General features: G+C 41.7%; 1 protein-coding gene across 3 annotated transcripts in view; it reads right to left on the bottom strand.

Moving 5' to 3' along the window:
• fstl5 (follistatin-like 5) overlaps positions 1-18,005 on the bottom strand; it is a 170,693-nt gene that overhangs the window by 41,951 nt on the left and 110,737 nt on the right. For all 3 annotated transcript variants that reach the window (XM_058650034.1, XM_058650033.1, XM_058650035.1), the window contains 2 exons: positions 12,643-12,809; positions 5,144-5,264 (listed from right to left, as the gene is read on the bottom strand). In XM_058650034.1, coding sequence (XP_058506017.1) covers positions 5,144-5,264; positions 12,643-12,809 — 288 coding nt within the window. The remainder of the gene's footprint in view (positions 1-5,143; positions 5,265-12,642; positions 12,810-18,005) is intronic.

Here is an 18,005-nt window from a genome sequence, read left to right on the forward strand (position 1 = left end):
TGTATGCGCATAATACCTACAACCTGGTTCCAGATCACATTGTGATCTGTGATCAGTGATTTAAGTAGAGCTGTTGTTTTGCTTCTAAGTGGGCATTTGCCATGATTTTGCCACGTGAAATACTTGATTCACTTCAGCTAAATTGGGCAGGATAACGATGGAAAACAGTGTCTGCAAAAGACCAGGTTAGATTCATGATAGTTGTTCATGTCAGGAGACATTTCAACCGTTAACTCTTCTGCATTTTCTTCTGATTGACGAGAAAACGACCAACGGTTTCTAACAACCAAATCTACAGCTCGACTGTGAACTGAAAATGTCATCCGTGACTATGAGGCTCAAATTCTAAAGCAATTGTAGATAGAGAAAATTCAATATTTCTGACCTCTTCATCAGGTCAACTTAAACATTGAGATTCAATGAACACAATCCTGGCCTTGATATTTAGGTTTGTGTTCAGTTCATGTCTCTGCATATCAAGTAAACACAGTTCTGTGAAAGTGAAAAAACTTTTTTCAGACAATAAACCATCAACTAAACAAAACCCAGTGCACATACTGTACATTACGTGCTTCTTCATCTCAATCCATGGACAACAACAATGATTATTTCTTCTACCAGGTGCCTTATTAACCACATAAAGGTATAAACCGAGAATTCCTGTGTGCAAATCATTTTCTGTTGCCAGGACGGTGGCAGAAATGAAAGGACAGAGCCGGTTGGTGGGATTTCTTTTTTCCCCACTCCAAACTCGTTTCAAGACGAGATGTGAAAGGAGCTGCATTCTGATGTGTTTCTGAGAGTGTCACGAGAGCCACCGCCAGGAGAATGCGACACAGCGGGGATGACAGCTCCATCACAAAGCTCCCCAGTCAGTCGTCAATCACTCAGCGAGCTTCCTGACGGCCGCAACACTCTAGAAGACGAGCAGGCGCGCACACGGACGCACACAAGCACAGAGCACACAAGCGGCGTGGCAGGAGACGACTCCACCGTCACACTTCTGAGAGATTTCCAACTAAGCCTGGCAGACTTGTTGCAATTCCTCAATCAAATTGAACTCATGGCTGTTTGGAAACAAAAAAAAAAAACCAAGGCAGTCAAGTGCTGGATTGTGAGAAGTGACTCAGGTACCTGCAAACAACTCACAGTAACACACATGATGCTTTAAACTCCACGGATACATACCACAACAAATATGCACACGCCACGATAAAAGCTGCCTCTCAGTCACAGTCACCCTCTAAACTCAGCGTCACACATCCCATAATAATGAGAGAGAAACCCAGGATACGATTCCACTGTGTTACAAACACATCACATCGCTAGTGGAAAAAAGTGAAAACACTAAAATGACTGAAGCTGTAGAAAAGATTTGAGGTGGAAATGAGAGTTTTCCACAAATTACATCTGTGCCTTATTGTCCTTTCATTATATATCGTTTTATTTTATTCATTCAACTAAACGCAAGAGGTTGGAATATAATATTTGTCCAAAGAAATTGTTAACTATAGATGAAAGTAGGATAATGCTATTTTTAATTATCAATATAAAGAGTGAGAGGATTTGCCATTTTCTTTTGTAGTCTTTGATTTAGGGTTAAGGATGGTCTCATTTTAAGTGTTTGTGATTGACATGGAAACAGTTACAGATATTAGACATTTGAATGGCTTGAATCTCACATAACGTTCACCTGAGTGTACGACCGCACCTTAAAAGTACGACTACAAACAACAACAATTCTTTTTCCGTCCCATAAACACATCATTCCCACGTGTCCCCGCGACCCCGCCCGAGCTCTCAAAGTCCACAAGTCTCCGCATGCCGTGTCTCACCTGCCGCACGTTGCCTAGATACAGCGACACTTCCACAAAACCCAAGTCCCATGTGGGCAACACTGTCACACGCTCCCCAAGGAAAACTGCGACGCGGCAGCGTTCAGCCTGGGACCAGCAAGTCTGGGAAAAAGAGACAGTCCGATGCTGATCAAAGATTCTGCTTCCAGAGCGCCGCGGTGAGCTCAGCTACAACTTCACGTCTGCCTCCGTCTCCTTCACACCTGACATTCCAGGTCCCGGTGGCCAGTTTTGTATCCATCTCATTCGATCAGCACACCAACACCCCGTCTCCTTTTACCTGCCACCCGCAGCTAACCTCGCAGGGGATCGGCTTAAATTCTACCAATCTCACATTAATTCCCAGCGAGGCCTCGTGGCTTTAGACTTGGCCAACAGTTGTACCAAGTCTTTAAATCACTCCACACCAGGGAGACGTCACTGAGAGCTGTTAACCCCAGCATGACTGCGGCCAAGGTGACACAGGCCACTCCGACACAGAGACACCAAGCGAAATTATCGGCCTACTCGGTGGCAAATTATGTTTTTAAAAGAAACTAAGCAGATGACAATGTAATGTAAAATTACAGACTTAAGAAAAACTCCCAAAAGTACCAGTACTCCACAATGAATTACGGTAATATAGATATAATATATAATGATAAAGAGGCTACTACTGTAACAAAATTAGTAACACATGAAAAGTTAGTGATTTATAAAAGATGGCGCCCCAGCAGACTAGTAAACACAGTTTTAGGAACCATACTGTGCTTTTACCTCGTCAAAAATACTTATTCAAATTTCCTTTTCAAAATAAATGCAGCTTTCAACATTCATTTCTCTGGCAGCAGAACGGCTCAGTGTATTAGACGGTTATTAATTTACCCCACAAACAACTATTTGTTTTCTGCTAAAGTAGCTGGAAGATTGGACACACTTTTCAGCCCCAGTACAGATTAGATGCAAGTTTATTGATTCCTGCAGGTGAAGTGGGTTCACTGCGACAAAGAGAGGCCAAAACAAACAACAGGAACATCTTCAAGATAATAAGGTTCCCTGTAGAGAGCTAGTACAGCCACTTCATGGAGATTACTGATAAAGGCACACGGATAATACACGTATGAGTAGGAAAAATGGGCTCTCTGACGAGCCGTTAATAATAAATGGAGAAATAAAGACCAAACCAGAAGTTCCTCTAAATGTATATTCAGTCTAAATTGCATCAGGTCCTCTGATTTAACTCCGGAACAATACGTATCTTATGAATCTCTGGTGGCTGAAGAGTGACGGGCAGCGTTATGAACACAGTCTCTCAGAGTTGCCCTCTATTTCAGCGACTTCTTAATTGAGTTTTAGAAAAATCTCAGCCATCAGTGCAGGGTGACGGAGGAGGTCCTCGGAGGCTTCGCCCATTCAGACTGAGAATGAGAGAATTCAGAGGCTGCGGTTGAAAAGGTCACCGGGAAGTTTCAGTATCAATTACCACCAAAAGTCATCGGTCTCGCGGGATTCACTCCGTTCCCATTAAACACAATATTTGTTAAAATAAGCCCCGCATATCATTGTAATTAACCTCAGAGCAAACTTTCATAAGGAATGATAATGAGCCAGCTGTCTGTCAAAGCCGTAATGGAGACGTTGAGCGTTCCACAGCTACAGCATTGTAGTTTATTCAGATTCAGGTCATTAGAGCCAGTGTGGGAGACACATCCGCACAAGCTCGACCACTTCACCTCTTGGCCTCGCTACATACCGTCTGTTCCAGAATTCACCTGGACGGCTCACCACTGAGACCCAGCGCTCTCCCAAACCAATGAGCAAAACAGAGGAACAGTCTCTATCAGGCTGAAATGGAATAAAATATACTTTCTTCATAAAATAAAGTGGATTCAACTGTTTAAAATAATATTAGGTGCAACATCCCTATATCACACACACATATTTGCCTGATTAATGTTGTTTAATTGGGTTTTATCTCAGAGAAACACTGGTGTAACAGGGCAGGGTGCTGGTGCAGTGCAACAAAAAGCCACAGCGTGCAGGAATACAAAACTGTTTCTGCAATTAGTAACTCACCGGCACAGCAATTCATTTCATTTCAGGAATAGAAAAAGGATAATAGTATTAATAATGAGGGGTGAGCTGATGATGACGACTTCAGTATCAGTATCGCTCCAGTACTGATCAAAAAAAAAATATCACTGGATCGGCTCTGACATAAAAATGCAAAGTTCAAAACAATCCAAGAATCTTATGTATTTATTTAACACATTTAAATTAAAATAAGCAACAGCATTTTTAGCTGAGTCATGTTTGTGGGCTGCTTATTTCTACTGTATTTTTATTTATTTTTTTACACACAGTTGATGAATTATGTTTTTTAAAATAGCGAGGTGGTAAATACATTATGTATTAGCAGATACTCGAGGTAGGGATATTAGAATTAGTCATTCTTTGCACACACACTCATTAGTGTGACCTCTGCATTTAACCCTTTGTTACACAGTAGAGGTGTATAGTTATTATAGTTAATATAGTTAATCGTTTCTACGATGCACCGCGACGCAGACGTGGTCGATTCTGCATCGATGCAGCGACAAAACATAATGGATTATAGCTAAGTAATGTAGTGGAACAATAAAGTTGTAACGTTCAAAATAATTTGAGCCGTGGGTGAGTGGAGCTAGCGCAACATGGCAGAGGAAAGTTAAAAAACCAAGAGCAAGTGATGAAAAACACGCCCAGTGTTCTGAAAGCTGACAGAATTGGACAAGACGCACAAGATGACTTTTATAAACACTGACCACTTTACAGACAAGGTCGTACCTGAACTTTTCAAACGAATGTCGTCAGTGAACCAAACTAATTTGAAGTCATTTCAGTATTTACTTACTGTAAATGTGTTCAGGCTAAAGTCACGTTTATGATGTTTGTCATATTCAGGACATTCAGAGTGATTTCTGACAGCAAGTAACCATGTGCAGTAATAAAGAAAACTGAGAATGCAGCACATATCCACCAGCAGTAAACACACACGAGGATTGGGTGCCTTGCTCATGGGCATCCCAGCTCTTGGTGTTGAGTTGTGAGCCTGATTCCTTTCCTCTTGGCCATAGGCACAATTTTTTCAGTTATTCATTTTTAATTTGACTAAAATCTACCTTGAAATAAAGAAGCTGAAAGATGTTTACTCAACAAAGAGACGAGAGAGACTCGATGGTCCGACTCTGCCGCCGACCACAGAGACACAGCAGATGAGAGTCGGGGGTAAAATTATCTGTGCCGTGTGGCGAGTGTGTGCCTCTCACCGTTCACTTGAAGAGAATGGATCTGAAAGAGTTTGTCGTAGCCGTCAGCGTGACAGGTGTAGTTGCCCATGTGGGTCGTCGTCACCTTGGTGATGTACAATGAGCCGTCGTCCCCAAAGTCCTAGAGACAGAGACAGTGACAAAGAAGAAGAAAAGAGGAGAGTTTTTGATGACTGAGGGTAAAATGGAAAGGAAGACACAGCAGTGACGGTTGACGGCGTTTACAGATGGGATGGACGGCTCCAGTGGGAATGCAGCATGCCCAGGAGTGTGCAGATGTTTCACGGTGCAGGAAATGAAAAATGCAACACTTGTCCACAGTGGAGCGATGTCTGAGTGAGAGGTTGAAGCCATTTGGTGTCACAGAAAACAACGGGGTGGTTGAAAATGATGAAATCTGATGGACGTGTAGGCTACATTATAACCCAAGAAGTGTTCTAACGTGTAACCTCCATGCCACACAGATACACAGAGACATGTTGATTAAACCAAAAACCCATCCACGATGTGAACGTGTGTGTAGAACCAACGGAAACATGATGAATTCCTCCACAAAGAGGCTAATGAGCCCAGTGACGGCGCTGCTGCTGTGATGAATCCCATCTGGCAAAGAGCAAAATGTCTGGCACCTCGTTAAGACCATGTTAAAAAAAGTTATCTTGACAAGACACTGTAACACGGTGTTGAATTATAAAGTCACACAGTATTTAAAAAAAACTTTACTTTACTTCATATTCATTCAATAAGACATCAAGATGTTTAAATGAATCAACCTTAAACAAGATTAATAGTTCAAATTAGGGTGTAAAGTATGTAACTTATACATCGACGCAAAGTTAATGCTTGTAATTGTGTTTTGGAGCCAAATTTGGGACAAACCGTGTCAGAGTGAACTGGTTTGAGACGCAGCGCGTGTGTGTGTGTGTGTGTGTGAGCGTTTCCAGAGAATTCCCCGGTGCACTTATCTGCTGTGTTTCCTTGTTTAGCGGTAACCCGCGCTCCTGCCAGCTCGCCTGACCACTCACCTGTCTGTTTATCCACCTGTCTGTGGACCACAAGCCTGTTTACTGTCATTAAAACCAACTTCACAGCATCACAGCGCTCAGGTCCAACCTGCCCGTGTTATATAAATATCTTCATTTTGGCATTTTTGCCTGTTCTTCTATTGTTCCATGTGCGTTTGTGGATGTTTAAATTGTTTTTTTAAATATATGAGATTATGAGTTAATTTTACAACTGATTATCATAATTCACTGTGATTAATTAATGTTTTTGCACTATAAAAAACTACAGTATAATGTGTGTCTGTGATCAATGTAGATAATCACTTATAATCCAGAGAGAAGATGTGTCTCAATCTCCACCTTTCACACGGCTGCTTTGATCGGGGAGCCATTAAGACGGTGACTGGTCAATAATCGGCCGTCTTAAAGACTCGTACTCACTGCGGAGTCCTCGGTCAGTGCTCTGAAGGACTGTAAACTGTGACGTGGACTGTTTTATGTATAGCTGTGAAAGCCTAACGAGAGAACATGGGAGTCAGCGATTCCCTGCTAGAGCTTTTCCTGTTTACAACAGCTGTCTTTTTTTGGTTGCTAACTCCTCCCACTGGATCAAAGACAGATGAGGAGTCCATTCATTTTCAGTGGACTAAAAAAAAAACATGGATATTAGATGTTTCATGGCATATAAATATCAGGAAAAAAAGATTGAATGCTGACGTATGATTTGCTGAATAGACAGCGACACAAACAGGAAAAACCATATTAGGGAGTTGCTGAATCAGCATAATAACAATGCAGTTGTAGCAATGTGAGAAACTGCCTTTGTTAATGTTGAATTCACGTCAGAAAAGTAAAAGAAAAACTAACTCAATGAAATATAGAGGTGATGACATGAAGCATGTCCAGAAACCGCGTCTGTTCTCACTCTCGTACGTTGGGCTACTTTCTGATGCACAGTGGATTTCCTGGACCCTGTGAAACGTGTCTCTGCACTCATTAGACTTTTCTTCCCTTCGCTCCTCGCCGACCTAATGAGGGCCAAGTGCCACGTCGTGTTCTTTCCTGATCGTCTGCCATGAATTAAAGAAAGGTTTAGGCATCATTTAGTGGGGCTGAACTTTTCCCTCTGAAGAACGACCCCGCACTCTAACGCGCAGTTGTGTAACGGAGCACCGCGCTCGCTCATATAAATCAAAAAGGCTTATTTACCAGGTTTTCATATGAGATGAGTTCACGATAAGAAAAATGCTCTTAACATTTGGCTCACATCTCTGCGGGGCTGTTTACACGTTGGCATTCAGCAGACAAACAAGCACGAGCCGCCGTGTTTACAGGCATACAGTGTGTTCATCAGTTTGTCCCGACGTGCTTGGATGTAACCCATGAGCTCGGTGCCGGCTCGGGCTGAGTGAAGCATCAGAGCCTCACAATATGAGGGGAAATCGATGGTGCGTTTTAGCCCCTTGGGCTGGGAGCATATTGTGTCGCCTTCTTAGATGAAAAATGAATTGGGGGAGAAATGAAACTCAGAGGGCTGGAACGAGCCACGGTGGAGGCCGTCCACGCCATTCCTCCACCGCGGCTCGTCTCAGCTCGTATCAGCCGGCGCCCAGCTCTCTGCAGACAAAGCAAACCCGGGCTAACTCAGCTACTCAGATGGAAGGGAGACAAGGGCAGGTAGAGGTGGATTTACAAAATAGGCCATGGCCCTCAAGAAAGGATAATTAATAAAGCTGTCAGTGCCGGGGTCACTCCTGAAAGGACACCAAAGTGCCACCTCACTCGGCAGCTGACCTCCAGTTGGGATGATGCCTTTAAAGAAGTTCCCTCATTGTTGGAGAAATAAAGTTTCCCAACGATAAAAGCAGATCACGTGTGGATGATTAATGACGCCGTAATCAGGGCTCCAACAGTTTCCATTTCAAAAACGCCATACTTTTCCAGACTTTGTTAGATTGTTAGATGCTTATTATGTAAATAAATGGTTTTAAAATAATCCAACTTTTAACACGTACAATAAATCCTGATTATGTATGCCATTATGTTGCCGAGACGACGGTGATTTCGCCCCTGCATACGGCTTAAAATGTTGGAGATGTCGAAAGTTTTCAAGCATTGTTTGCATCGAGCTTTATTTTCCCACTTTGTTTCCTTTATCTGTCTGCTATCAATCGCAGTCGCATGGTAACCATGGTAACCCGACACCATTCTACAGCCAGCTTGATTAGTTTCATATCATCTACAGGTAGGCTATGTTGTGTTAGTAAACTTGTTTTGATTTGTATATAATGATATATTTTATTTTAGAAAGTGAGATAATAGTCTGGAAACAACACAGACTTTGTTCCGTGCTTAATAATAAAGTCATTTAATTCCATACTTTTCCATACTGTGTAGGAACCCCCGAGAAATGGCTTCATGCATCTGCTGCAGGGACTTCACTATGGCTTTATGTGATTTTGTGAATGAGATAACAAAACAAATAACTTTAAAAAAAAAAGAGTGACTTGTCACAAACATGTCAGTTTGTTGAGACAAATAAAACCACCAGCCTACCTGAGATGGAATCTGTTGTTGGGGAGAAATCACACAAAAGTTAGAATTAGACAGGGATTGTTCAGCAACACCACAGTGGTCAGAGTAACAGTCACATAAGTCCCTTCTTGTATTATTGTATTTTTGTAATGCAGTTAAATTGAGCTGGGTTTTTTTTTTTCAACTGTCAATTAAACCAAGCAAATCACGACGGGCAATAATATTCCAGCAGGTTCTGACCATTTAAAAGATAATAATGGAATGACTCCATATTGAGTAAGTACTTACTGACTAAGTACAGCGTGCAGGTCTAATCTCTAAAGGAATGGTGTCAGCGAGTGTGATTTTCTGCCTTCAAACACTTTATAAGAATTAATTGAACAGTAAAAAATAAATCTTGGCACATGATAACAACCGGCCACTGTGATTAATGACTTCATGGCTTATCTGCAATATAATGTTACACAGCGTGAAGAATAACTAATGACTGAACATAATCATTAGTAATAATAATAATACAACACACATATTTGGTACATCTCCATGAAGAGAGGATGGAAAACCCACAGAGCATTATGTATCATATATATACAGTATATATATATATATATATATATATATATATATATATATATATATATATATATATATATATACACATATATATATATTATTATATATTATAAACACCCATTGCGATAGTTTGTGATTAGATTGTAAAGTTTTTTTCCTGATAAAGACACAGACTTCAATAACTCGATAAACAATACACATATACATACACACACACACACACACGTGTTTGCACAGCTTCTACTTAAGGCACTGACTGCACTGACTTCCATTTATTTGGAAGTACTCTTACATTAACCTAACCACATCAGGACCAGGTCTTAGTCTCCACGAGGACTACTGATCCTGACAAGGTCAGTCTTAACGACAGAAAATGTCCTAAAGAGACAGACACACACACACAGTCTTTTGCTTTGTCCACTAGGGAAGGAAATAAATCCTGTCAGCCCAGGATGATGATGATGATGAGGATGATGATGTAACAGCCAGCAACTGTCAACTTCATGGAATCACAGCTGAGCTGCTTTGTCAAAAATCTGGAGAGGCTCGAGTAAACTCTGGGATACGAGCTCATCGCTGGGATTAATGCGAGCATTTTCAAAAATAACCACAGTGTAACCTGGGACGGCCTGTGAGGCTGGACTGCATTACCCTCCCCTGTGCACTCACAGGGATATTACTCTCATTAATGCCGGCAGTGGTTGCTCACAAATATTAACAGCCAGCAATTATGAAGGAAATTGTCTGCAAGGCAATTTAGAATGTGTGTGTGTGTGTGTGTGTGGGGGGGGGGGTGGGATGCCAGGTGCAGACAGAAGTTATTCCTCTCTGGAAGGATCAACAGTGATTGACTGTAAGTCTCAGAGCCAAATATAAATCTGGGTTAAGCCAGCGTCGGCTCGGTTTCTTTTGGTGATGTGTGGTTTGCACAGCGTCTCCTGACGAGTGCACTGCTGGCACTCGTCCTCATTCACTCGCCGGTGGCGGCCAGCGTGAGGACAACTGCTCTAAAAGTAAGAGGTGGACAAGCTCACGCTGTCGCTGGACGCTTCCTTAGCCACCAGCAGATAGAATCTGACAGCTGCAGAGCAGAGGGGTAAAAAGTGCCGCTCCGGTAGCTTTACTTCAAGAAGCTGCACCGTCATCATCAATGTTATTGAGCTATTGTTCAATTCCAAATCAACCTTCCAGCATAAATTCAAACAAGAGATCTCAGAGGAATAAAATTCTGACCGTGGGGAACTTTTGCCTTTGAGTTCACAGAGCTGGTTTGTTTGAGTTTGTTTTTTACTGACAATAATTAAGTAAACATAGCAACTTGTACCAATAACAATAACTTCCCTGGTGGTCTAGTGGTTAGTGATTTGGCGCTCAGGGAACACTGTTTTGGGGCAGCCTGTGGGCCAAGTGGAAAGGGAACTTGGCTTGTAAGTGGAGGGTCGCCGGTTCAAGTCCCCACCAGGTCAAAAGGGCTGAGGTACCCCTGAGCAAGGTACCCAACCCCCATTGTTCCCCGGGCACTACTCAGTGTGGCAGCCCACTGCTCCTAACTCTAACTCTAGGATGGGTCAAATGCAGAGAAATAATTAAGATATAAGATAAGTAGATGATTCAGATGATCACAGGACACATGAAGATGTGACACTTCTATTGATCTTCTACTAAAACTGCCTATGCTACAGAGAGTCAGCATGAAAGGGGGTAAAGATAATGGTCACTGCTCTACCTCCTGGGCTTTATGCCCCCAAGATGTTTTGTATGTCTGGGTTTGAGTTTTATGAACTGAAATGAAATGTTGATGTTTCCTCCCACAGTATGATGGCCGCCCACAAAAGGCCAAGGTTTGATTGATTAGCGAGGTGGACGGTTCTCTTCTTCACTGTCCCAGTAATGGGAAAAAGATAAAGACTGCATGGTGAAAAGTTGAAAAGTAAAAATTAAATAAATAAAAACATTGAAGCAAGTTATGATGAAAAGGATTAAAGGTCATTTCAAGTCCTTCACCTTACATCATCAACTTACAAAAACACATTTTTTAAAGCGCTATAATTGATAGAATGTGACAGCAGATGCTTTGATCCCTGAGCTGACATTTGTATTAAACAGTGTACCTGTGTGTGTGTGTGTGTGTGTGTGTGTGTGTGTGTGTGTGTGTGTGTGTGTGTGTGTGTGTGTGTGTGTGTGTGTGTGTGTGTACTAGTCATGAGGGGAAGTGCTGATGGTGTGTGAAGCGCAGACAAAGACCACCTGTGATGAGGACACTGAACTCAGCTATGTCTTCAGGCGATATCAGCACAATGTACTTCGACGGAATGTGCAAAGGAGTTAAGTAGTAAAACAATTTTGGGAAGAAAAAAAACATATGAATGATATATCAAAGGCTGTGTCGACCTCGCAAGACCTCACGCTTATTCCTGCTTTCTTAAATCTTCCACAGGAGCTTCAGACTCTGACTCTGTAGGATATGCATACATCTTCTGTGGCTTTGAATGCAGCCGTGAAGCCTTACTGAAAAACAGAGGAGGCGGCAAACGATGGAAAACTCTCTTAACTCTTAAGTGCACGGCTTTACGACTCAACTCCTGGCTTTCAGCAGCTTCTTTTTCTTTTTTTTTACTGGAATCACACGTCACCACCGACCAGAACCACGGCACCGGTTTAGTGCGAGTCGATGGTGCCGAGGACGACCGGCGACAGCTGGGAGCCTCTCACTCATTTTAAGGGTCATCAACATTTAATGTTACATTAGCAGCTTCGCTGGGTCTCCCTTTATCTGCTGCGACAGTGTTGACTTAATTATGCACAGCAGTGTCACAGTGAGCTCGTTCCGTCCTGACACAGAGTGAAGAGGCCTGTCCTCTCTGTACCATGCCACAGAAGTATCCCTGCTGCTTTTGATGTGGATGGAAGTGACACAGAGGGTCTGAGTCTGGAGCCACGCATGAACATTAACGCACACACACACACAGGGTTGTAAAAGTACGTCCTTCCTCCTTTGGTATCCCCCTCATCTCTCTCCAAACACAAAAAAAAAACAAGAATCCAAACTGACATCCTGGATTATTGTCAGATCTAGGATACAAAGCAAGTACGACTGTAACAGTCAAATAAAATGTGCTCCGTATAAAAGAAATCTGAAATATGATAAAGAGAGAAATACGGTGTGAAATGACCCGATATTTACAGCTCTAACAAAAAAATAAAGGCATCGTCTCTGAAAGCATCATTAAAGGGCGATGATGCTTTATGACCTGAAAATGTAGTAATTAGACCTTTTTCACAGCGCATTAGTCATTCACCTATTTAAATTTTTATTTTTTTGAATCTACATATTTATGGATTCTTCCACCTGTGTAAAAACAATGAATGGTGACAGGCTGCACTTACACTGATGTCTTCCAAGTTCAGGTTGTTGAGATATTGCTCGTTCCTCTTCCACAGTATGGGAGGCCTCCGCTCCCCCGTGATGGCACAAGTCAACACGGTGCTCTCGCCGACTGTTACCGTGGTGACGCGGACTCTCTGGTCGTCTGGGAGGTTGAGCAGGTACACGTCTGTGGACGAGAGGGGAAAACAATGACAGGCTGTCTTAACAGGAGCGGGGTATATGCAGGAATCCTGAAGTTCATTTCAGTACCTTTTTAAGACTTTTTCAAAATATTTTAAGACCTTATCACACATTCAAGCTGTAATCAGCAGCACATATTTAACTAACAAAACAATTAAATCTATAGAGCACAAACATACAAAGGAACATTCACTTTTTTGCACTCAAACTCCATGGACAAAATTGAATACCTCATGAAATCGCGATCATTTTTCCCAAAATTGATTGATCAACTTTTAATACTTTTCAAGACCCCACGGACACTCTGAGGGGTCACTCAAAAAAGGGCGGGGCCTCAAATACCGAGGACAGATACAGGGCCACACAGAGTCAAACAACCCACGGTCAATTTAGAGTGACCAATTTACTCAATCCCCATATTGCATGTTTTGGACTGTGGGAGGAAACCCGGAGGAAACCCACGCACACATGCGGCTAACATGCAAACTCCATGCAGAAAGGCAAGAGTGCTAACCACTACACCAACCGCGTGGCCACGTAGCAAGTTATAGAAATCTAACGTTTTTAGACGCCAGCAACCAGGCTCCTACTGGACGGTACAAGCTGTCAATCACACTGGTGTCCACTCATATGTGCCATGCTTGATCATCTGTTTTCCTCTGAATGGAAACACCAATCCAAGAAACTAGAGATTGTGACTACTAACTGTTTAGTGTTGTTATAAAACAAGTCACTCAAATTGAGGATTTAAAAGAAATCACATTGGGGCTGACGTGTGTCCACCTTAAGCTTTGAGAGAACTCAACTCTGCCGCTCTGCCTGTGCAGCAACTGCTTAAAACATCAATCACAAAAAATCATCGATACAATTTTTACTTAAATGACGCCTGAAAACAAAAACACGAGAGCATCTGAGCTGGCTGCTGCAGAAGCAGACGTTTGTACAGTTAAAGATGCACTGAGGCAGCACAATTATTGAAATTTCCCAAAGTAATGGGAAGGAATTACGTTTAATGCTCTGTAAATATTTTGCATAATTTATGTGGATATGATAATGGAAGCTGTACTTTTTTTCCTACTGCTCTCCCTGAGGATGCACTTCTTCTAGGCATCTGTGTTTTCTTTTAGCTAACGGAACAAAACAGACACTTTTGGGAAGCATCCGCTGCGACTGGTCTGCTGACGGCTGAGATTCTCATCTGCAGCGCGCTGCTTTGTCAGTAAAAGCCGGAATATTTTTAACATGCTCAGAGTTCTGAAGGTTTAAAACGAGGCAGGCTCTTCTTCTTCTTCTTCTTCTTCTTCTTCTTCTTCTTCCTCTGCTGCTGCTGCTGCTGTTGTTGTTGTAAAAGCACAAGAGTGCATCCTTTTTAGGAAAATAATGTTGGAGGGAAAAACAGAACAGAAAACCACTGATCTGTCAGGAGACGTTTCCAATGGAAACACAGGCACAGACCTGGCAACACAGTTGCTGCTTTGCTTGCTTCAGTGTTTCCTGCAACGCCTCAAAAATGTTTACGCACGGTAATGATGACATGTGGCTGTGATCTCTACACTTTACATCTGGGGTAGGAAGCATAGCTTTGGCGTTGCTGATCTAAATTTCCATAAAGTTACAGCTCGATTTAAACGAAATGATCTGAGGGAGATCTTCACTTCTTCTAGTAGAACAAAAAAAAGATGGAAAAATTCAGCTCAGCTCTGTCATGAATGAAGAATCTGTCTCTGTTCATGTGGTAGACGCTCAGCAGAGAGAGATGTGATCCTAAGTATTTAAAAGCCCACTGTGTCAGAATTAATAACATCTAGGGACGTGCAGTAAAACTTGATATTAAACGGGCCCCAGGGCTAAATTTTGAGATTTAGCCCTGTAGAATGAATAAGCACTGACGTTAATGGTGCTTGTAACAGTAACGGACAAATTAAGTTGTTTGTCTGTGACAGATTCTGAGAAGAGATCTGCGTCTGTGTGTCTCTGTCAGAGCAGACGAGAGTTCTGGTTATATTTCACCAGAATTGAAACTGACAATAGTCGTTACCTCGAGTCAAACAAGACATTTGCTGGTAAAGGTGTAAATATGAGCAATCGCTCTAACAAACAGCAAACATTCAGCTAAAGTGCATCACGTTCACGTGGAAAAACGCATTGTTATGCGAGCAGGAACCCATGATGAGTCACTTCAATGATGGAAACGTGAGTTAAAAGTAACCATTTGTCACTGTCTGTTGATGAATTCTGTCAGAAATGATTCAATCATTAAATCATTGAGTCAGAGCACAGTGCGATCAGTGTAAATCAGGACTTTTTGCCTTCCACACATATACACTGCCCTCCTATAGTAGTGGAACTGTGATGCACTGAAAACATTTGGCTTTGATGGGATTGATTTACCATCTTCTCTCAGATTCACAAATGCTTGTTGTTCACCCACAGACGGCTCCTAACCTACCCTGCCCAATCTGAAACTGAGCGTAGCATTCAGTGCCATTTATTGTTTGAGTAAACAATGTAATAGGACACACCTGGGCAACACAACACACCTGTAAATACCTGGAAAAGCTGAAATGTTCATCTTTTGATGTCAAACCCAAATGTTTTTTTGTCAATGGCAAAAATAAAGTTAGTGGCCTCACTGTTCCAATACTATAGGAGGGCACTGTAATGAGGCTACAAAAGGCTACTTTCAAGCCTAAATGTTACACACCTGACCTTTAATGAACTAGAGATGAAACGCAGCAGTTTACTTTATATTCCTGTTTCTGGTCTTTTACTTTTTCCAAACTAACTCTATTGCCTCAAAGAAAGGCCAAGGAGAAGAGGTGAAAGGTCAGCAATGCTACGGTCGGTTAGCGTCTTTTGTGCGTCCAGTTACTCTGATGAGACGATGAGTACAATGACCACTCATGCGCTCTGCGGCGGTGTTACTGTATGTAACGTGGCCTGAGAGTGAATTCCGTTTTAATCTTTCTCTCGGGTAATGAGCAGCAGAGCAAAAGGAAACAGAGACTCAATTTGTTCTGCTCCTAAGGGCATGAAATACAAAACCTAATGAAAGCGCAGGTCCAGCAAACAGCGTTCACTTTCCACAGCCTAGAGAATAAGGATGAGAGGGCCTTCAATTACAGCGTGACTCTGGTGGCCCCTCGACCAAAGGCCTGCCAATGCTTTTTAACCTTCGTACTCATTTCCATTGTTTAATCCACATGTCGTGTCTTTGAACTCTGAAGCCTCGCTCACCCATTAGGTCCGTTCCTAATCAGACCAGAGCCGTGAGACAACTCGTACACGTTTTCGGTGAGAAAGCTTCAAAGTTAAGACTTCTAATCTCCCATTTGGCCTCATGAAAACCCTGCTTAAGCCCGGGCAAATCACTGCCAGGATTACATAAAAATTAGAGGATTAATATCAGCTATTTCCTCTGAGCGGAGTAGAACTAAAAGTGTAGATGATTATACTATAAGCAAAAACAAGATTGTAAATGGTGATCATCCATTTGATCCATTTGCTTTTTAGAGGAATTGAAAATGAGTGGAAATCTATTTTACCCAATTTTATGTGGAAAAAAAGGGGCCATTATTTGTGCAAACCTTTCTAACCTATGACATGTTTTTGAGAACATGGTTATGTGAACAAATATTCACCACTAATAATAATAATAATAATAACTTGGCTGGTTAACATAGAGTGAGACAGTTGACAGATTGAACATGATCAGCCCCGTGAAACTAGTGTATAGTGAATATTATTGCAAGGCTATTGCATCACATTGCATTTTATTACAGGTGTTCCCGTTGCAGTGCACACTTCTCAGCATTAAGTTAAGGAGTAAATGGAAAAATAATATAATGTATGTGCTCTTTTGATAATGCACATGCTTGTTTGAATTATAACCTGAGAACAATGCGGGTAATATTATTCATATCAAATCACGTCATACTTGAAACTTAGGCTTCTAAAATCCATTAACATGCAACACGCAACGATGATTTATTCATGCATGAGTCACTGGGCGGTGATAAAATGTCCTGTGATGTCCCGTCACTGTGTATTGATCTAAAAAGAGGGAGTTTAAAACTATATATGAAAGGAAATCACCAACTTTATAAAGAAACCTTCACCATGTGACAAGTGATTTGATGGGAAAGGTTTGATCAGTCAAAGTCTGTGTGAAAGGTGAGAGATTTTGAGTTTAACAAGTCTAAAATCCCTGTGGTGTAAAAACACTTTATACCACAGGGCCAAGCTACAGAGGGACAACTTTTCAAAAACAAATATTTAAATAACAATTCACAAGAAAAAAGCTTTTCTCTGCACCCTACATTTCCAAACTTTAATTCTGCTGGACATTTTTTAAAAAAGGATGGAACTAATTTAACTTCAGAGCTGGAGCTCAAACTGTCCTGTTTGTCTGGCGAACAAATTCTTTCCAGAAAAATGTTCAACGGCATGTAATCAGCTGGTTTCTTGTGTGTCGTTTCTTTGGTAAAACCAACAACAAAGGATTGGAGTTTTTATTTTTGTGTCAATCAGCTCAGACAGATTTAGATGGCACCTTAAAATGCACATCTTGTCACTAATAATCCCCAATTAATCCATGGAAACTCCAAACTAAACCAAAGATTACTCAAAAAATAAGGTTGTCAAAGACTATAGCCATGTGTGTGCAGAGGTCTGCAAGGGCCTGCATTTAATTTCAAGTGCTATTCCTGTTTAATTATGCATGGATACAAGATAAAGAAAGAGATCTTTATCGCCATTATACAACTGACGAGGTCAGAGGTTGTAGCTCAACATTTTTTAGTCCAGTTCTCTCGTTTTTGGACAAACATTACAACAAAGAATGCCATAGTTACCATGGAAACGTGCTCTGCTGATTCTCACAAACTGTTTTAGCCTTTTATTTTTATTTTCTTAAGTTGATATGTTGTTGCTTTGCAGTGTAAGCAGCTGTTGCCAATGCTGAAATAGTGATATTTCTAATTTCTAGGAAATTGCAATAGAAGCTCCTTCTCGGAGCTCTGCTGAAGTTCCTCAGCTGAGGCGATACTATGCGTGACGTCGCCAGACTGCCGGCCACTGATTGGTCAGAGTGCCGTCACAGGAAGAGGCGTGACCAAAAGTCAGACACAAGAGTCAAGCCGAACAATGCCGGACTGTAGATCACTTAAAAACTACTTAACAA

The sequence above is a fragment of the Solea solea genome, chromosome 14, assembly GCF_958295425.1.
Source record: "Solea solea chromosome 14, fSolSol10.1, whole genome shotgun sequence".
NCBI lineage: Eukaryota > Metazoa > Chordata > Actinopteri > Pleuronectiformes > Soleidae > Solea > Solea solea.